Source organism: Atractosteus spatula, chromosome 16 (genome assembly GCF_055471065.1).
Source record: "Atractosteus spatula isolate fAtrSpa1 chromosome 16, fAtrSpa1.hap1, whole genome shotgun sequence".
Lineage (NCBI taxonomy): Eukaryota > Metazoa > Chordata > Actinopteri > Semionotiformes > Lepisosteidae > Atractosteus > Atractosteus spatula.
This window is the reverse complement of record NC_142721.1, coordinates 9,151,472-9,174,226: the sequence shown is the minus strand read 5'-3', so window position 1 is coordinate 9,174,226 and position 22,755 is coordinate 9,151,472. Positions and strand designations below refer to the sequence as shown.

Here is a 22,755-nt window from a genome sequence, read left to right as displayed (position 1 = left end):
TTAATCCATACATACACTACTGTATGATTTAAAGTGCATTTCATACTTTTCTATGAATTTCAATTGTATTACCAAAATACAATTACCATGTTATTTTTTTATCATTTACCATGTTAATAATATGTACATTACCACGTACATATTATTAAGATACGTTCATACAGACTGCACAGAATTATATGTTAATGAAATTAAAAATATGGAAAACATTATACGATTTGTAAATAAGACTTTTGCCTCTTTAGAAAGATGTGGAGGCCAGTTTTAATCTTTTTATACACCTTTACATAATTATGTGCAGTGCAGCTGGGTCTCACTCCAGTGAATAATGTGTGTAATATCTGTGCTAATTTAGACAAATAATGGTTTCTATTAAATGTGATGTCCAGCTGAATCACATTTTGCAAATGTATTCATTTATATCAGTTCATTGCTCAAGGTAAATCCCTTTATATATTGAGAGATTGAGAGATTTACTAATGCCCATAGCAATTACAAACCCATATATTGGTTGATGCCTTTACATATATATCAGCAATCAGTACATGAAGTTAGGATTATAAGGCAATTGCTGTAAATTCTAAATATCTGGATCTTTGTTCAAGCTGCACAGTTTTGGTTTCTGGTAAGGATATAAAAATACATTATACATATCAATTTAGTCAAAATTCTAAAATTATTTATACAAGTTACTACACATGGAAACCATAATAATATAGAGTAGTTGATAAACATACATAGTAATGTCCTTAATACGTGATAAATTTACAGTTCTGTACAGTATATCTAAAGTTGACAGAGGTTTTATTTACAATTACAAAAACAATAGCACTATACATTTCATACTGTATGATCCACAAAAAACAGGGGAAATGTTGAATCAATTTATGGAGTTATCACAGGACCTTTAAAAAAATACTGTATTTCCTAGTGCTCGTTTATTTATGATATAGAACTGTACACTTAGAAATTTCCCAAGACACTTATACAGTACATAATTCTTGAACATTTTGAACTTTTTTAAAATGCAGTTGCCTTAAAGTTAAATGTTTGCTGCATTTTCGTATCTACAACTGGGGGCTTATTTAACATTGTGAAGATGCTAATAATTTAAATACTGCTAGAGGGAATGAAATTCTATGGGTTGATCTTAATATTCAGAGGTCGTATTTCTGTTTTACGCCAGCAAGCATGAAACTAGACAAAAAGTCGTAAGCAGTCAAAACCTTCTTAATCTTCAAGTAGCATAATAATTCTTTCATTTTACTTTACTATTTGTCTTTTGCAAAACACTGTTGAAAAAGGCATTTATGTATACAGTGTGATTAGTAGGTGGTTGTATCATCCACATTTTAAACAGTGTAAAAATAATGTTTTTATTTTTTTAATTAGAATGTGATGCCAACAGAAATATTTGTGTACAGTAAATTCATGAAACTTGCAAAGCCATTTTATTCTGAAATCTTTTTGTTTGAAAATGCTTAATAAATTCTGATTGAAGAACACAAGAGTAACTTCTGGATATCCCTAGAGTTCTACAGTACTTCATTTTGAATCTGGTCATTTAAAAGTGTTACTACTTTATCATTTTTAAATACAATGAATTTATAATCCGCTACAGAATGTATGTCTTCCAAGAGAGAGACCTGCACTGTTACATCTCAAAATAGTCCAACACAAGAAATGGTGTGGAAATGCTGTATACAGTAAGTACAGTACACTCATTAGGCATCATGTATTACACATCAGGCAAAAAGTGTGACCAGTTCACAGTTAAATCATTCTAGCGGTGAATATTCCTTCTGGCTTTATCCAATACTCATACTAACACAATATTCTAGGTATGTTTCAAGAGCCAGTGCCTAAATTTGCAATTATCTAGATCAGTCTGCTCTTTATCTACTGCAATATAACAAATACACATTCAATGTAGCAAGCAATAGATCAAAATGCACAAAACAAAACTCTAAAAAGTATTTCTCATTTTAAAGTATCTGAAAGCCTATTGACAGGACACCTATTCTGGTAGTTCGTGCCAGACAACTAAAATACCTACAGTAAATTACCTATTTTGCCAGTCATGACATCATGCTGTAAACCTTTGCGCAAAACCCGAAAGAAGTGTTAATGGACCAGTAGTTGGCAATCTTCCCTCTGGACCAGAAAATCTTGGACCACTGCCAAAGCATGGAGACCTGGGACACTATGCTTGCCCAGAAGTCATTCTTCAGCTCAAAGTTAAAACCTCATTTTGACATCATTTAAGATCTTTGGGCATTACCAAAACTTAACCTCGGCATGCTGGCTATGTTTTCACTTGGAATTGAACAATTTTACTTCACCAAATTTCCCCGTTAACTCTGGTGTGTAGCTCTGCATCGGCAGCTCGACATTCTCCACTTGTCCCCCAGGGGGGTGCTGCCCATCAAGTGTACATAAAGTGGGTCCCCTCCTAGACATAATGCATTTTGGGATCCTTTAAGATAAAAAGCCCTTTATAAATGCAAGAAGTTATTCTAATATGTTTTTTACCCAACTTCTGTAATGCTATATTAGGACAGGAAAATCAAATACAGTTTATCCTGTAAAATAACGCATCCCCTGATTATTCTCGAATCATCCAGCTTCTAATTAAGAATCCCTAAAAACAGATTCCGAAGTTTATTTGTACTGTACAATATTAATCTTCATAACAGACTGTATGAGTCCTGGATTTTTAACAATCTGTTTTTTAACAATTTTAAGATATGGCAGGTATGATTAGTTTTTTCTAATATGATTATTTGTTATGAGGATTGTGTGAGATGTTGCTCTTATTTATATATATAACATATTTGATGCACTTCTATTTCGTGTTGCTTACCAAGACTTCATTTACTGTACAATCAAGCGGAATTTCCTTACGGAACAATCAAGTGTTGAATAGTGCCGTGTTTTGTGCCTTGCAGATGTCTCGGTGAGCTTGCTCTCTCTGGTGGTGACTGCTTGCGGTCTTGCGTTGTTCGGGGTCTCCCTCTTTGTGTCTTGGAAGCTGTGCTGGATCCCATGGCGTGAGCGAGGCCTGTCAACCGGAACCAAAGCCGGCCAGCCTGAGCAGCCCGTGTACACGGACACCGAGGTCAACGACAATGAGTACAGCGAGGATTACATGAAGGAGCCGACCACTGTTCCCGAGTCTGCCATGAAAATCAGTCACACCTCCCCCGATATCCCACTGGAGGCCCAGTCCAAACCGAAAGAGAACTGCGTCCACAATGCTCGAATGCAGAGGCAGATCACGGAACCCACTTCTTCCGTTCGGTTAGTTTCCCTTTCACTCCTTGTGCTATCATTAGATTTGCAGAATAAAGACAGAATAGTCACAGTTTTACTGAGTGTACAGCTGACAGTCTCATTTTTAACAAGAACATCTACAGCTGACTTTTTCAGTTTAAACTCCTTAAACATTATTATTCCACAGGTCGAGATCTGCTTCTAACTTATGGCAAAACAGTGGCAGCGAACAAAACATTCATTATTTGGTCAATAGGTTTAACTTATTCTATGGTGATCTTATACATTAGTGCAAAAATAAAGCACTTCTGTGTTTTTTAAAACATGTAGCACTTGAAGGAATTTAGACATTTTGTTCCCTTTCCAAGGTCGGGTGCATCTGGGCTATCAGATCACAACTCTAAACTTTACTACTTACTCTGCATCTTTTAAAGTTCTTTTCTAGACTTTAGATATAAATAGATCTGTCCCTCTATTTATCAAGAAGTATTTTTTATTTAGACTGGAGTAACATACTGTAGAATATATTAAAATTGGGACAAATTGGTAGTCTCAGCTGAAGTTCAGGAGACATGACAACCAAGTCACTTTCACCACAGCTGTACTAAATAATAATCATAATTTCCAGCAGCATTTCCTGAAAGCTACAGTACACCATATGTAAAGCTCTCTCTTTTCGCAATTCAACACATCCCTCCTCAACCACATCCCAATCTTTGCTTCTCATTGTGAATTGGGGTCCCAGCCTCCTAGTTCTGTGGCCAAGGGGCTGGTTCTCGGCTAAGCGAGTTAAGCCAAATCTCACTATAACTAAACACCCACAAACATCCAGTTCTCAAGGGATTATTCCTTCTGAATAATGTGATCGAGACCTGTCATTAACTCAGCCACATGAAAATCAGTTAAACATTAGCAATGGCTAAAGTAAGGAGCATAACCAAGGTTTTGAAGAGATTGTTAGTGAACACAAAGTCACCTTTTCTGTGTACATCTGTTAAGAGATTGAAAAAAAGAGGAAAAGCAACAAAAGGAAAAAAGAAATTCTGGGCTATTGATATGCCAAAAGCAATACTCCTTAGTAAAAGTTTACTAATGTTTTTATGTCCATCTGTCCACCATAGACTGATCTGAATAGAAACAACCTAGTATATGAAAAGCTTTGTTTGCCTGTAACTTACAACATCCTTATCAAAATGTAAATATCTCATTTAAAGAATGGAGGAAAAAAGAGTAAACATGTGGTATCCAAAAGAGTGTTTGATATGAAAAACTACAGTAAGTGCCTAACCCCCAGGCAAGAGAAGGGCTCTTAAACAGCTCTTAAAGGGTTTTGCATTCATTTGTGCTGTTGAGATAAAGGACATCTTTCTGCAGAGCAGCAGGGAAACTTTAGATCTTTAGGAATACATCATATTTTCCATAATGTACTTGTTACTATAATTTGAATGATTCATGATACTCTAATAGCACATTTACGCCTGTCTCTCCTTCCTCTGAAGGCACAATTCGATCCGAAGGCAACTAAATCTCTCCAACCCGGATTTCAACATCACACAGTTTCAAAGGCAGGAGTCACTCACTGGGCTTGGGAGGATTAAACCAGAGCTGTACAAACAGAGATCAGTTGATACGGATGATGGTAGGAGAAATAACAGCAAATCCTGTGGGAAGCTCAATTTTATCCTCAAATACGACTGCGACTTGGAGCAGCTGATTGTCAAAATCCACAAAGCACAGGACCTGCCGGCTAAGGACTTCTCTGGCACCTCTGACCCTTACGTCAAAATATATTTGCTCCCAGATCGCAAAACCAAACACCAGACTAAAGTGCACAGAAAAACTCTGAACCCCGTGTTCGATGAGGTGTTTTTATTCCCTGTTTCCTATAATGAGCTACCCATGCGAAAGCTGCACTTCAGTGTGTACGACTTCGACAGATTCTCCAGGCACGACATGATTGGCCAGGTGGTGGTGGATAACTTTTTAGACTTGCCCGATTTTCCACGGGAGACAAAACTCTGGAGGGATATCCAGTATGTCACCACAGTAAGTGCTTTTTATAGCTCTCTATCTGAAGCAGCTGAGAAATCATGCAAGCTTGACTCAAAATCCTCAGAGTATACAGTAGTTACTGTAAAGTATGTCTGACAAATGGCACGGTGGGTATCAGGTGTTTTTGCTTCATCATGCTTAATGACTACTGGTAAGAAATGTGAAACCTAACTACCTGGAATGAGAAGTGTAATTGTCAATATCCCCAAAACAGGAATTTTAGGAACCGGAATAAAAAGAAACAAACTTAATACTGAATAGGTCCAGAATATTCTAGAACTTGTACTTCTAATTCAAAATGAAAAAAAAAGATACATATTAGGAGTCTTGTTTCTGGTTTCTACTACTTCATACTTGAAGCTGCTAAATATTGGCAAAACATTTGGCAAGTTTATGCTCTTAATGAAAATTATGCACCAAAAGATAAAAATAAAACTTTAAAACAATAAATGGTTAACCAGAACAGGGAGTACAGGTTGACTTTTGAATCCACAATAGCATGTCCCACTTTGAATGACTTTGTTCTGACTTACATTCAGCCTAAAATGATGTTTTTCATAGTGGCAGGAAAATGATGCTGCAAAGGATTTTTTTTCATTGGAGACCACAGCAGGAATTTTTACTCTGTCTCTGCAATGTCAAATAAAAAAAGATCAAGGTGCCCTGGGAGAAGAAAAAATATCTTTTTGTTAAAATTCATACTGTATATAAGCAAGATGTGTTGTTATGTAAATAGAACAATCTAGCCTAATTGCCCTGTCCATTCAAACCAGAAAGTAATGAAAAAGTCTTTACATCATAATACAAACATTCTCATAAAACCTATAAGTGAAGTAGGCTCATCTGCAACTCAACAACCTTAGCCAATGTTCAACCAAACCGACTTACTGCAATCTCAGGAACAGGTGTTGAATAGCATTACAGAAGGAGTTATAAGGTAATACATGAATAATGTTTCAGAAGAATTAGAAGTACTTCCATGCCAATGTTTTACTTACAGTACATATACATGGTTTTATGATTCAATTAACAACTTTTATATCTGTTTATTAATTTAAAACAATTAACTTGGGTTTCTTAATTCATAAGAACTACGTGGGCACTACAGGTTTTGATAGCAAGAGAATTATCTTGGGTGGAAGCAGGAGAGGAGGGATGCTCTGTGAGTACTATAGTCTCCTTGATTATCTGTAAAACACACAGAAATTATGGGAATTGTGACTAAATTAGCTAAGAATTCAGTGCAGATCAAGAAAATGGAAATATTGCAGTTGTTAAAGATGGTGACAATATTAAAAATTCAGTTGTGATATTAGAAATCTGTAATGTGCAAACATATTTCCATACATATACCTGCTGTAAGCACATTAAGAGACTTCTGTTCCCATATAAGCATTACGAAAAATGACAGCTTTGAAGGAGATGGTGACACATAGGTGTAAATGCAAATCTGTAAAAGCCTGACTTAATGAAAGTCCATTATTGAACATGGAAATGAATTGCCAGATTAAATCAATTTCTCAGTGAAAAGAGTACTGCTGTGCCTGAAGTGATTGCTGCTACAGGTTCGCCCCAACAAAGGTGCTTGTTTCTCCGTGTCGATCTCATTTCTCCTTGCTGAATCCCTCTGCAGAGCAGTGACATTTACTGCACTTGCTCCCCAGTATCTGATAACCTCATCGCAGCTCAAAATGATGAGCCCTGCTGATGCCTCCTGTCACGTTGAAAGGAAACCTAATTTGTGTTCACTGACAGCCAGTACAATTCATTCAGTATTGAATCTTTCTCTTATTAAGATTAATTCTAGTGACTACAACAACCGTGTTTCCTGCTTAGAAAATAAAATGGATATTTAAAGCTTGTTCTTTCAGGAATAGGCATTTGAATCCGGATTTGGTTAGATCTAATGGGATAAAATTTTATAAGTGTTTATGGTTTTAAAATGCAAGACTGTAATTGATATACAAACAGTACAATTATTTTTCTTCAAAGAATGATTAACGTTGCCTTCTTTATATTTAATGACTACTTCTGTATGAGAGGGATCCTTTTCTGTTGTAAATGGGAGGTATGAGTCCCATTGCTCCTTGTGTTTAACTGGGACACAGTAATAATTCCTTAATCCTGGTTTTAGAAGCAAGTTCATTCAGTCATGAAAAAACACTAAGCTACAAGTGTCATGATTAAGTAATCGCTTGGAATTAAAAGCGGAGGTTTCCATTTATGGCTTTCTAGAATCAAGATGTCAGACACCTGTTCTGTTAGAAGCTGCTACTCCTTTAAAGAGTAAAACTGCTTCTTAATTCATTCACAATTTTTCTGTTTATTGTCATATTTACCAGATAAGGTCAACATCATTGTGAAAAGATCAATTGTAAAAGTCTTAGATGAGGACCTCTATCTACTCTTCTTATCCCTTTCAGCAATGAGGTTCTCTTGGATACAGTCTCTGCTGACATGTAAAAATACTTTGCTGTAGCCTCCAAGGCAAGGAAGTACAGTAAGTGGTACACTACTTGCTCTGAGAGAGTTCACAGAGACGAGAACTGTAGAAATTCAGCGGAGTTTCTTTTTCTTCTGTTTATTGAGAAATAAATAAAATTATCCATCATATATGATATAAACCATGTGATAAGGTTTTTCAAGGTTCAAGTTCAATTGAACTCTGTATGTTATTCAAGTACCTTGAAAGAGCAGCTAAGCTCATGTAGTCTCATTTTTACCATATACAGTAATTGTAGAGCAGTGTGAAATTAATCATGCAGCCTGAAACATTTTAAGTATTGTTTGGCTCTATAGTCTACACATTACAGTAGTTTATATATTTATTTAACCCTAGCTTTGTTCAGAACACCTGGGCCACACACATAGTGAACTGGCATAATTTAACCTATTACATTTTGGACATTAAAATACCGAAGGCAGCTGAGGGAAATCAATATTAAAGGAAAGGTCATAATAAATTTACATAAGACAGAACAGTTGGAAATATTTAAAAAAAAAGATTAAATACATTTTTACTACAGGGTAATTTAGATGTCAGAAATATATATACTATATATAAAAGTATGAAAACCATGAGGATTAAGTCATCTTAAACATAAAATGACTTCCTTGATCAATGGTCTCACTGGCACAGCTTTTGGAATTATAATTTGACTTGAATAAAGAGAATAGAGATCAAGATAGACAAAAGAAAAATGACCTTCTGTAATATCTGGCTCTAGCTTTCTACCAGCCTTCTGTTAGAAACAAGAGTCAGGTAATTAGAAAACGAAACATGTCACAACTCGAAAAAGAAGCTGAGGTTTCTGAAACAGCTGTAAATCGCATTGCATAAATTAGCTTTGGAAGTCATAAAATGGGATTTTCACAATCTTTCTTTTTTACAAATTCTTCTATCATGGTAACTCTGCCTCATATTGTTACATTATGTGCTTTATGATCAATACCACTGTAGTTTTGTCTAAGGTATTAATTTAAAGCTGTGCACAAAGACCATACAGGAGCTTATGATGAAAAGAAACTGTAGCCTAAACTCTACGAACAAACAGGAAATCATAGGCAGTAATAATAACAATGATGATTGAAAGGGATTTTTTCTCAAATAACAGTGCCTTGCTCTAATCCCAGTTTCATTAAGAGAAGCTACAGTACATATTTGTGACAATTATTCATCAGTGCTGAATGAAAATGGGTGTTTTATGAAGGACTTTAAATATATTTACTGTAGTCATTTCAGTATTTAGCATTTTATCGGTTACCATTTGTATTTAATCTGACCTATCCTTTATTTGCTATATCGATTCTGTCTGTTTCGGTGTTTCTTGCAAAATGAATCAGAAATGCAAGGCTGGAGAAATAAGGAGGGATATTTCAATCCACTTTTTCTTGCTGGTGGCTTTGCCTCCAGTCTTACTTTCAATCTATGCCTCTTATTGTTCTGTTGGGTTTAGATCAGATGACTGGGTCTTCCATTCAAGTCTTTTAAGCTGCTTCTTCTAAAGAAATGCCTTTACACATCTGGGAATTAAATAACCATCCACAACCTTTGTTCACTACATCTGGGAATTATTTTCTGTTCCCCCATTAGATGCATGCAACAATCTATACTGTCATCTGTATAATATACTGTACCTACCCCAATAAAGCACCAAAGCAGAGTTGTACAATCTCCTAACAGTCAGAAAGATGCACACAGATAAGATAACCAGAAATCCACATGTCATCAGTGATTTTAAACTCATGTCAACAGGATCTGTATCAACATTCTGTTGTAACAAACTGACTGTGTCTTCTTGTTTTTGCTAATTCTTTTTAGCTGACAAATTAACTTACTTTATGCAACACCAACACTGCTATATTGCTAATAATAGCAAGCAAGGCATATCTGCCTTCTTTCATTCACAATCATGAAGTCAATTTCTTAATTTACCATCAGGTCTCCTGCCATTCCAATAGAAAGCTTTTTTTAATCATACATTATGTAGTGGACTATTTTCAGAATCAGAAAATTTGTGTATTCTCTCTGCTGTTAATTTCTTTTCTGGATTGACTATGGCTAAAAAGAAGAAATTTGTTATTTGTTTTACCCCTGTGGAAAGGACAATAGGACTCATTTATACAGCATGTAATCATTTATTTGCATATAATAAGCTGCTCCTAATATTCCCCTGCAGGTGTACTGTACATCTGAAATACTGAATTTCATTTCAACAATTATAGTGTTCAACATGCAGTAACCAATATATCTCTCAAATTAACATATTTGATTTATTTTTGCTGTGCAATTTTTCACTTTAAAGGGAATTAATGATTATATCAGATTGAGTATTTTTTACATCTCATCTAGTAAAGGGAACACCCAGAATTCAAACAGCATTAGTCCAAGCAAAGAAATATACAGTACTTTCAATATCCCATCCACTGTCAGTAGTCTATATTTCCCATTACAGAAGCACCCCCACACACAATTCTTTCTGCCCCTGGATTCAAGCCTTCAGTTTAAAGAAAATGACATGAAAGTATACTTAGAGCAGTGAATATTTCATGAATGCCCATCCTGAAGTATACATAACTCTGACCTTAATTGGAATGGCAGTGAAAGCTATGTTTCGACTACATATATAGAGATAGAACCAAGACTTATATTCTGTTTTAAACTGCTTGGAGTCCTGCAATCCACTATTACTTCCCACACTGACCCCCCCCCCCCCATCCACCAAAACAGGAATAACTTGCCACTGCAGTTTGTTAAATTCCCATTATTTATCATCCTAATATTTTAGACATATTTTTAAACCTTTTGATCAACATTCGCTTGTATTTGCTTTTTTAAATTAAGGTGTTTTAATACTTGTATATAAAGTACCGTAATCTAAATGTGTATATATTTTCATATTTAATATTGGTACTATACAACAGGAATGCAGATAGGTGTTTAACACATCACATTAAAAGATAAAAGGGTTTACAAATCTGTGTCTGAGACAATACTTAGGAAACTAAATTGAAAAACAGGAGAAGGAACAAGCAGACCAAAAGAGCTATGAGGTATCATCAATTACACCTATCTTTCTCCTTCAATTTTTGCATTGTGCTTGGCTCCTTATGCGTTTTTGCCACCAGTTCTCCACGGCAAAGGAAATTAAATAGTAACTAGGTTAAATGCTGCTGTACCTTTTTACCTTGCTCAAGATCAAAGACTAATCTCCTTGACAAGGCCAATATCCTACCAGTTGAACTGCACCTTTATCAGAATTTTTCTATGTGGCATAAAGATAAAAATCAGTTCCACACATCTGAGATCCCAAAGTTCTATTACAGAGCAGAGAAGGGACTATAATTCTGGGACCTGGGTTCTAGGTCATCTGAAGCCCATTAAGGCCACTGAACTGGGACAGCCCTCTTGAGTAACAACATATGGGACATGAGTAGGTTTGTCATGATTATATGGATAAATAATTTAATAAGCCTCATTGCAAAGCTCACATTTCTGGCACATTCAGTAAGAGAGGGATATCTAGAGGTAAGCACTGTATTATAAAAGGAAAACAGATTCAATATAAACAGATATAAAGGATCTATACCTCCAATCAATCTGGCTATACACATTGAGGGCAGCTGCAAAAGAAGTCAGAAGTCAAATGTCAGCAACTACAGCACTATAATATGTTTACAGTCTTTTTAAGTTTACAGTCTTTGTAAGACTGCAAAAAACACATGGATGTAAAATACTGGGTTGCCCATTGGTCTGCAGATGTCCTAGATAAATTTCTTTAGTAGTTACCACTTTCACTTTGCAATTTCCATGCTTTTCTTTAGGCTTTGTGGCGCTTGAAGTTGTCTTTGAAAAAGAATCAAATTATTCAGCCTTTCCCTTTCTCTGCTCTTGTGAAGATGTTTTCTTATACAAGGTATAAATGAGGACCTAGAAGAGAGGAGCCTTTTATTAAGCAGACAACCATAAAGGATGCCAATTAGGCCCAAGATCATTCATCCTCAATAGAACAAGTAATTGTTTTGTTTATCCTGTTTTTTTCTTATTCATTAGTATCAAGGGAAACTTGTACATCTGATTTTACAGTTTCTGTTCCCCTAAGTATCCTATTAAGATATTTTATACTGATCTTCAAACTATTGTGTTTTTCAGATCAATCAATACACTGTAACCTTTTTCTTGTTTTGTATTTCTGATCTCGGCAAGTAATTAAGAAAATAACCAACCAAATCAGATGTCCTCAAAAATATTCCTCTCCTCATACACCACACAGGTCATGTATAATAATGGATTTTAATAATGGACAAAACACAAAGCACTGTATAATGGATGAGAAGAGAAATTTGAAGAAGTAGATTAATACAACTGATTGAAGGAAAGGTTTAGTCTTCAGGTGTCAGGTAATGTACATTATCAAATGTGACTTCTTAAACATTTCTAAACATTTAAACATTACTGTAATTCTTATTTCCTTTTTATTTTTTGTCATATTAAATAGTGTCATCTGTGTTAGTAACTAGTTTAAGGGAGTTTATGTTCACAAGGATAAGCAAGAGTTTTCTTTTGTAAAATATAACTTCTAAAAACCTGGGGAGGATAGAAAGTTTAAAAAGGAGAAATAGCCAAGATGGCCCAAAGGAATTGCAGTTCTGTTTATATATGTATGCAGAAATAACTCTCCTCATTTAAGAGAGGTTTAAGATATAGAAATTAAAATAATTTTGGAAACTCAACAGCATTAAGTTGACTCACAGAAGGTATGCTCCTAAAGTAGCTCTTTTTGGTTGCATATAATGTAGTATACACAGTGGGTGTTACTATATTTAGCAAATAGTATCTGTATGACAATGTGCAAGATTTTTTCAAGCATAATTCTGTCACCTCCATGTCACCTCCTCCTCACTCAGTAAAAAATTAAATATTACCTAAAAAAATTAGATGCAAAGTAAATACAACTTGTCTTATGAATTCTTTGAACAGTATACTTTTTTTTTTAACAAAAAAATTGTATTTTGCAAAAATGTGACTACAGTATGCAGGAACAGTAAGCTAAAGATTTATTTATTACTATAAAATTGCTTAATAATCAATATTATGCTGTTTTACAGTATTATTTACATACACATCCCCAGAAGATTCAAAATTTTAATGCTGTATAACAACGCCACATACATTTTGTGCAAACATTTACATGTAACCTTTGATTCTCCAAATGTAGCCAAGGTGAATACAGAGAACCCTAGATTTTTTACCATACAGAGTGCCTTACATACTTAGGGTTCTCTGTATATACAGGTGTACTGATGCTCACAAAAATACACTTATTTAATTGACATTATTATATATATACTTATTTACCTTTTAAAATAAAGGCTATGATTATTATATAGCCAGTTAGTGGATAAAAGGAAAAGGATATATTACATGTACCTGATTGTGATTATTTAAAAACATGGCTATGCTTACATATAATAACACTTTTGATAATGTATTACAAGTGGTTTTTCGGCGATTAATTGACACAAAAAACTATGGTTCTTGTGTTGATTATGTAGTATTATGGTATTTGACATGAGTGCTGTATCTCTGGGAGGTCATGCAGTTGATTAATACAGCTCCCAACAAAAACTACATCAGGGAGACAGTTGAACTTTCAAAGCAAATTCTGGGCAGATTCATTGAAAAGCACCAGAGAAAGAGTATAAGAAAATTTTCAAGGCACTGAATATCCCCCAAAGCACAGTAAAAAGTCCATTATAAATAAATGGAGAAAATATCGCATAACTATGAATCTGTGTAGAACAGGGTATACTCAAAAACTGAGTATATGGCGAGAAGGGCTCAAGTCAGGAAGGCCACCAAGAGGACTGTGACTGCTTCACAAGTATAAGTTTCATAGGAGACTGGTAAAACAAAAACCATTGTTGAAAAAAACTCACATCAGTTTGCCAGAAGGTATCTGAGACCAAGTGAAAGAGATTCTCTGGTCTGATGAGACCAAAATTGACTTTTTGGCCTTAATAATAAGCGCTACGGTTGGTACAAGCACAGCACACCATCTTAAGAACAACATCCCTACCGCAAAACATGGTGTTGTCAGCATCGTGCTATGATAGTTCAGGTGGGTAGCTGCGTCAGCACACGTAGTCCACAAAGGAACAAGTAATAGGTTTATTCCATGCTCTTTTCAGCATGGAATAAACCTATTACTTGTTCCATTGTGCTATGATGATGCTTAGCTGCATCAGGGAATGGAAGACTTGTGAAGATGGAATATAACTGCAATCATTTATTTTCTGATTTATATTTCTAATTAGGAGGATCAGTAGATTTTTGTTTTCACTTTGACATTATAGAGTACTCTGTATTAATCAATTGCAAAAAAAATCCCAATTAAATACATTATGATTCCATATTATAAAACAATCAAATGAAAAAAACATCGAAGGGGAGCGAAGACTTTAAATAACCTCCTCGAGTGCAATCCAATTTTAGGATTTTGCCTTAAAACCATTTTTACAGAATTACTCACAAAAAAGTATTTTGTCTCCTATTAAAAATAGCAGTTTGGTAGGAATAAAATTGGCATGTACACATTGGTAACCACAATATGTTCTCAAATTTTCAAAAAAGTAGCTTTTTTAAAAAGTAAAATGATGCGAGAGACAATACTTTATATCAATTTATATAAAGCAATTGTTTTCCTTTACCAAAGCCAATGCATTCCATCCACCATTTAGAGTAATATGCAAATGAGCAATGTTATTTCATTATAAGCAGGTAGTATTAATCTACGTTTATGTTTTTTTTACAGTGAACAGTCTCCAATTTTTTTGTGTTTTGGAGACTTTTTTGCTCATTGATAAATCTTGAAGGCAATTATGTTACGGTTGATTGGCAATTGTAAAGAGAGACATCTCAAAGCTGGAAAATATAAGCTCTGTTAAGAAACACATTGTGAATTTTCCCCTTACCTCCATAGAAATGGCACAAAACAATGTAAACAGTGCAAGGCTTGACAATCTTCTATGTATTGTATTTGGAATCATAGAACAGAAGTGCAATAAAAAAACCTTATAAGATGAGGTTTCTGTACCATCAATATTTTTATTTTGTTTTATGAGAGAATTAAATTAGGGGGCATTGAATTTTTTTTTCTGTAAATAATTTAAAAAAACAATCATCTTGCCAGGACTTCGTCATTACCCTTAAGGTTTTTAATTTTGCACATTCACAAGTATTACTAATTTATAAAACAGATAACTTTTTTAAAGGAAATAAATATTGCATCAGTACAGGTGTATACTGTATGTTTTTTACATATATATACATACACAATATATTGCTTTTAAGTTGTACCATGCCTAATGGACTATTCATGTTGAGAAATCATTCAAAAAATATTTCATTACTCATCTTGACCAAAAAACTGATGCTCAGGCTCTTCTCTATTTTAAGTTTCTCTACAAAGTAGATTAGCCTTCAGGGAAGGTGTTATATAACTGACTGCTTCCATTTTCTCCCAGGCATATTGAATCTCACTGCTTAACAGTAATTTGATTGACCATAACACACATGGCCTACTTTGTCCATAATGTTACCAGTGACTTGGTTTAAGTGCTCATGAAAATGGAGGTAACTGTCATCCTATAGTTGGGAAATGGATGTGGGTAATTTCATTATCGGCCTAAGAGGAACTGGTTTCACAGACCAGCCTCCATTTAACATGTGAAAAGCTAAGTGCATTGGTGCTGCTCAGCGGCAAGTTACCGTAACTCCTACTTGAACAGCCCTGGTTTCATTACTATTTCTACAGCATGAAAACATCCACTGAAGAAAGTTTCACCTGCATGTGACAAAACGATTTGAAAGTGATATGTTTGAATCATAGGCTCATAATGGGAACTCTGATGTCAGGAGCTGTCTGTCTTTTCTCATTGAAGAAATTTGATGTGATGCTCATTTCACCCATGAATCCATTCCTTATTTGATTAAATTGAAATGCATTCTGAATAGAGGTCTAAATGAACACTCCTTGGTTATGAAAGTCTTGACCATTCATACTGCATTAGCCTCAAAATATATCATCAGCAGGATCACCTAATGGTTTTACAACTTTTATGAGTGTCTGCTATTTTTGTAATGTTAGAGGATACTGTATTCTGATTTCTTGGCGGCACTAAAACAATTGCCTGGAATGTCTTTAGTAAGTATGTCCATAATTTTAAGAATTAGCTTAGGCCTCCCTATGATTCAACAGCTGATCGTAGTACAAAAATGTAAAGGGTTTATAATTGAGGAGGGAAATTAGAAATCTTTTAATAAAAATGGAAAATATATTAATATATTTATTTTTAAGGATTTTAAAAATGCTTACAACATAATATTCCTTACCTGAGAGTATGGCTACATTTAATGCCCTAAATTTTAATCATTTAATATCTCTTTCCCATAAAATCCATCCCCTCATGTAAATGTGCTATGAATCGGGATTATACATGGACACAATAACTGAGAGAAATGGGAAGCTGTGCTTATGTATCAGTGTCTAACTAATCTCTGATTCTGATGAACAAATTGTTTTTATTTTGTAATTCATGCTTCCACTATCACATAAATGAAAACAAAAGATGATAAACATGCTAAAATATACACATTTTAAGGTGCTTTTAAATGGATTGAAGTCAATCCCCTGCGATCCTTCAAGAAAAGCTGGATGAGACCCAGTGATCGATAAGCAACTATGAAGCAAATGAACAAGATGAGTTTAATTGCGTCCCCTTGTGTGATACCTATGTTCTTAAGGCATTATGTATTGGTTTAAATGTCTGATTAATGGAAAACCATTTCAGGGTTTATATGAATATTACAGAATGGATGAGAAAGGTGTTCAGTAGATGCTAGGCTCATACATCTACTTTATTTGTCTCAAATTGTCAAATGTAACCTCGCTCCATAATAACCAAATCCCTGTGGAGTACCAGTCTGACCTTTTCTCATGATCTGTAAAATTCTATTTTCGGCAATAAGAGACCTCAGGCATGTCTGTGCCAGCTCATAGGAAAAAAAAAGCTATTTGATCAGACTGTTCTTTCGCCAGGAGAGATACAATTAGGCTGTTTGTCACAGACAATTTTTACTGGGCTTAAATATTGTGACCATGTACTGTGTATATATTGTGTTTTAATGATTACAAACGCAAGAAACATCTTATAAATCAATACAATGCTGCATATAACATACAGTAATTGCTAATCCACTTTAGTAAAGTTACATTTGATTATTATAAATCAAACTTCAGTTCAGAACCTATTTAATGATATAGCAAAGATCATATACTGTCTTTTTCCAAACATTGTATTATTCCTTTGTAATATGAGTATATTATCAAACAGTATCATGGATTCAGTACTTCACTTAAAAGACATCTGAGATTTTTGACAAGAAAAGAAGCATATCTTAAAACATAGTTCTTAGTATTGTATGTTGTGAGAGTTGGTTACAAGCTATTTCAGATATATTCACAGTGCTGTATAGTTAAAATGCAACATCTCTAAGAGATTTTATTTTAAGAATGGTGATAATTGGATTCCCTCTGGAGATGTCGCCAGTTTATGTGAAAGAGAAGGTGGCTCTTGTGATTTCACAGAATCTTCAGATGGAAGAAGAGGATTTCCAAGAATGTGATTTACATTTGAAATGTATTCATTATAAAACATCTTTGAAGGGGTTTCAGAATTACCAGTTATCCTTTCCCTTTTTAACAGTGTGAATTAAAAAAAATTAAGTACAGTTTTTCTTCCCAATAATGGCCTCTCATTCTCATGCTTCTTACTTTCTATTACAGGATAATGTGGACCTTGGGGATCTTATGTTTTCTCTGTGTTACCTTCCAACTGCTGGGAGATTAACTATAACTATAATAAAAGCAAGAAATCTGAAAGCCATGGACATTACTGGTGCATCGGGTGAGAAAGTATTCTTAATTATCATTTCTGGAAGCATTTCTTTTTTTGTACCATAGATAAGTTTAACTAATTGATACGCAAATCAAAGATACGGCAGGAGATTACGTGATCTTTTTGGTGGATGTTCATTGATATTAGAATAGTTGGCATTATAACTGCATATAGATAAGAGAGAGTGAACAAAGATAAGTCCATGGGATGCCTTTCATATCGAGGTATAGGTATTAAATATAAGACATGATTTCCTACTGTTAGGCTTTTTGAAGAGCTGCTACACATTCATTTCCTATAGTCACATAATAATGCAATGACCATTGGTGTTGAGTGAATCATTTGGTCTGATCCTGATTTGCTGGGATATGCATATTTTTTCATTAATAAATAGAAAAATAGTACACATTGAAGCTTATGGCAACATGACATTGCAAGCAAAATAAAAACCAGACAACTGATAAAATTCTCAAAACAATTATCCTGTGTGGCTGTGTTACACGTAGCGTGTAAGATGCAACAGCTAGGGTTTGTAATGTCCCCTGGAAGATATCCTGGATGGGTCAAAGACATTTCCACAGACTAAACCGATACTGTATATTGGTACTATATTTAAAAGAGAGTACTCGAGAGTGTAAAAAATGACTGTTGGTCCCTGGTGGAAAGATTATTTATTTGGTATATTTCATAATTAAAATAGAGTTTAACATTATTTTGACAAACTATAAAAAAAAAATCAGTAATGAAAATAAAAAGTCATTATTATGTATTTTTATATTGTCGATGTATATATTTTTGACTAATAATAAGTTAAGTGTTCAGGGTTGGTTCTTGACTGTACTTGCACCACTGTTTGCTGTCTCCAGGGTAAAAATTGTTTGTTTATTTCCAGATCCTTATGTAAAGGTTTCTCTCATGTGTGAAGGGCGGAGATTAAAGAAAAGGAAAACATCTACAAAAAGGAACACATTAAACCCTGTCTACAATGAAGCCATAGTTTTTGATGTTCCTCCAGAAAACATAGACCAAATTAGCCTTTTGATAGCGGTAATGGACTATGACCGGTGAGATTCATGCATTATTTTTACATGGCTTAAAAAAAAATACAAATACACAAAAAAGTAAAAAACTAGAAAAGAGTGATACAGAAAATAGTACAATGAATGACTCAAGGGTCACCTTCATTTTAGAAATGTGGTATTTCCCTCAAAAGTAATCTCTCATTACATCTCTTCAGCATAATTCTTGAAAGTCTAAATATTACAATCTAAGTGCTACTGTGTATTTTAAATTGACAGCAGTTTTTGTCATGATTGGGTTTCTGAAATAAGAAGAAATAGCACTATGTTGATTTAATCATGTTAAACAAGACAAAAAAAATTGTGTGAAATTACATGAGGTACTGAATATTATAACTTTTATTCCACTAGTTATTCTACATTTAAGGGAAGTGTCATTAGGTTTTTTGTAAATATTGACAGTATTTTTCAAGAAAAAAATATTATGCCCCGTTTTCACAGTGTAGGTCACAACGAGGTTATCGGCATATGTCGAGTGGGCAACGATGCAGACAGCCTGGGTCGTGACCATTGGAATGAAATGCTGACATACCCTAGAAAACCTATAGCCCACTGGCACCCCCTGGTCGAGGTATAATTTTTTACTTTATATCCATCCAGCTTTACTTTAAAGTAGATCAAAATACATATGATAGATATCCTCTAATTTTAATAAACCTTTTACTCCTAAGCAGACTAACTGACCATCAGTCTGGGTAATGGTGTTTTATTTGATCATTTCTAAATATGGGACAGAGAAGTCAACTTTTTCTAAATTTTCAGGCCTGGAATGAAATCCCACATTGTTAAGAATTTTCAAAACATACAATGTTGAGATCTCCAGTTCTTGTATGTAAAAGTTTTCCGTTAAAAAAACAAAAATATTTGCCTACTTTGCCCCTGTTGACCCTTATATATAGTCAATTTATTATTATTTTACTATTATACAGCCTCAATTACAGATAACATTTGGGTAAACTGTCAGTATTCAACACATAGCTAATTCAGCAATGATTGCAGTCAAAGAGTTCCATGTTGTTGTAATAATTCCGTAGAGATATTGGTCTATAATTGTACTCAAACCACCACTACACATACAGTACAGTATGCACACCCTTATTAATACAATTAAAAAACTTTTCAGAGTACCATCACTGATGAAAGACTACTGCCGAATGAAAATGATATACATTACTTAATTTACCGAAGTCATTTTCCATGATAATCTCATTTATGCTTTAATATATTATGGATCACTATAAAGACTTAATCTGAAATATGAAATATGTTTAAATTAGTATAGATTACAATCTACAACAGAACTGTAAAAAAGTATATACTAGTATTGCTTATGAAGATCAACTATAAATCATTCTACCCCATTATCATACATTAATTATATTACAACTAAAAAAATATTATATTATTATTATTATAAAATATAATTGGCATATTATATATAATTTAGCATATAGCATCCCATGTAATTGCTTAAGCATGAGCACAATTCAGTATAAATCACTAATATTAAAAAAGAAAGCCAATGCTATTTAAAAGATTTTTAAATTTAGCATTTAAACTCTGTTCCTACTCAGCAGATAAGAGAGAGAAGCAGTGATTTCATTCCATTTGTCTGATGCTGAGCATGCTTCACTAGCTTGAAATGTTCGTCCAAGCCACAGCAACCCTCAGAGATCATGCTCCTCATCTATTATTTAAAAAACCACATCCGCGGCCAGTTTAGTCAAGGCTACACTTGCTAACTTTAAGTTACCCATTAAAGCAGAAAAAAACATGCATCCAGAATGTATTTTTTTCATTTGATTTTAATCACAATTGTATGAAACAGGGTCTGTTTCAGTACTGGAACAGTTTGGAAAAAACTGCATTTCTGATTTTCAAGTTTCAAGTTTTAGCTTTATAGAATCGTGGGAAACAATGTCTAAAAATAAATGTTCTAACTTGCAGGAAAAGGTACTGTAAAAAAGGGAAGCAGTGTCATCAGATTGTCTGAGGTTGCAGCTGTGGCTTAATGCATTAGGGAGTTTAACAGAACAAAACCTTTAAAAATAGCTTTATATGTCTACATAAATAAATCAGTATAGCTTTAAAGCCACTTCTCAGCTTCAATTATCTTAATTTTGCATTGCTTTATGGATCATCCATTTTCAACATAAGAAAACTACACACAACAGACATGGGTAAGAAAGACACCTATTAAGTGTGATTTTATCCCAATGAGTCTTCTTTGTACTAGAAAAGCTTTTCATCTGTGTAGGGTGTGTCTCTGCCCAATAAATCACTTTGGTATTCCTGAACTTAGTATTTATGTTCAGTTTTTCAAGGCTCTGTTTTCATTTAATTCTGCAAAGCAGTTTCATTAGATGCGTCAACGTCTTCTGAAGTAATCAAAGCAATTTCTTGTTTTCAGTGGGTAGGACAAGCACCAACAGGTGGAAGTCAAGCTGGTTCCTGCAATTCTTTGAAGGCTCCTCCTTCCCCATAAGAGGACAGGCCACAGTCACCGCAGAGGACAATACAATGGATGTCGGATATCCGACATCTGGATGTCGACAACTGCAGAGAGGAAGATTCTGTATCGAATTAAGTGTTCATCTTAAATGTATACACATGGGAAAACTTGAACGCAAATGTTTCTATGCCTACATGAGTTTCCTTTGCATGGGGACATTGATTCAGTTGCATGTTGAGTAGCCATCCTTCCTTTTTTATACATAGCTAAAACTAACAAAGTCGTTCTAGTTTCTGTGAAGCATTACATCTTAAAGTAAATGTTTTCAACATAGTGTTGGTATACATCTGATAATGTGTCTGCATTGCACATTATTAATTATATCAACAAGTGTCTCATTTGTATTGACTTTCTTTGAATATAGTGCATGATTTCATTTTGGCAGGAAATTCTCATTGACTCTTTCTGTTAATGTTTTGAAATCAGTGAAATTGTATGATATAAACGCTAGTAAAATGTACTGTGGCTATTTATAGAACTAGTATGTAATATGGTCTTTAAAATGTTCCTAATACATTTTTCTAAAAAAAAAAAATCTTTGTGTTTTGGAGTGCCTGAGAATGTTGCACTGAGCATAACTGCTAGTACACTGCATGTGGAAGACTCTCTCTTGATCTGGAAGACTCCACCAAGAAGACTTACTTTTGAGACTGACAGTGTGGCATGATTACAATTCTACAATGACCAAACACCTTCCAATTGCAGATTGTGTCATTCATGCTTAATTTTCTTTTTGCTGAAGATATACCCTTTAAAATAACACAGAAAAGGGAATTTGTCAGGGAGGCTTCAATTGTAAACCTTTGTTATTTATCGATGGGAAAAATTGATTTAAAGTGGTTTTCCAAAGTTAGAAGGCCTTTTATATGAATGCAAAGGAACAAGTTATAGGTTTATTTCATGCTGAAAAGAGAAGAAAGAAAACACAACATTATGGCTGTGGAGCCACACCCAAAGAACGTTGTTTTCTTTCTTCTCTTTTCAGCATGGAATAAACCTATAACTTGTTCCTTTGCAGCCTATGCATGCTGACGCAGCTACCCACCTGAGCTACTTTTATATGAATCGTCTGAAAACAAGGGTCTTCTCAAAACAAGCTCAGTCTTTCTTCCCATAACAGTGCAATCACTTACAATGCAAGTGAAAGAAAATCTACAATCGATAAAATATGTTTTCTCTAGATCAAGACTTGGATCAATGTTGGAGATACAAGAAAAAAAGAAAATGTTGCTTTTCAAGCTTATTTCCCAGCAATAATTTGATCACCATCTGTGCACGTTGTGAGGAATACCCAGCCAACTCTTCTATGAAAAGTCGTTGAAAGGTCTCCACCAGTGTTATTAAACTGAAATGTGAATTCTAAATAATCAGGTGTCAGAA

At 34.3% G+C, this 22,755-nt stretch overlaps 1 protein-coding gene across 2 annotated transcripts in view; it reads left to right on the top strand.

Moving 5' to 3' along the window:
• syt9b (synaptotagmin IXb) overlaps positions 1–21,910 on the top strand; it is a 33,649-nt gene extending 11,739 nt beyond the window's left edge. Inside the window, exons 2-7 of one of the 2 annotated variants that reach the window (XR_016094312.1) lie at positions 2,949–3,300; positions 4,773–5,319; positions 17,673–17,793; positions 18,677–18,848; positions 19,310–19,434; positions 21,274–21,910. Coding sequence is in view for 1 of the 2 variants with exons in the window: in XM_088934823.1 (XP_088790949.1) it covers positions 2,949–3,300; positions 4,773–5,319; positions 17,673–17,793; positions 18,677–18,848; positions 19,305–19,434; positions 21,274–21,348 (1,397 nt within the window). In the remaining variant the exon portion in view is untranslated. Of the gene's footprint in view, positions 1–2,948; positions 3,301–4,772; positions 5,320–17,672; positions 17,794–18,676; positions 18,849–19,304; positions 19,435–21,273 lie in introns of both variants that reach the window. The other variant, XM_088934823.1, reaches the window with a different exon arrangement.
• Positions 21,911–22,755: the final 845 nt, after the last annotated feature.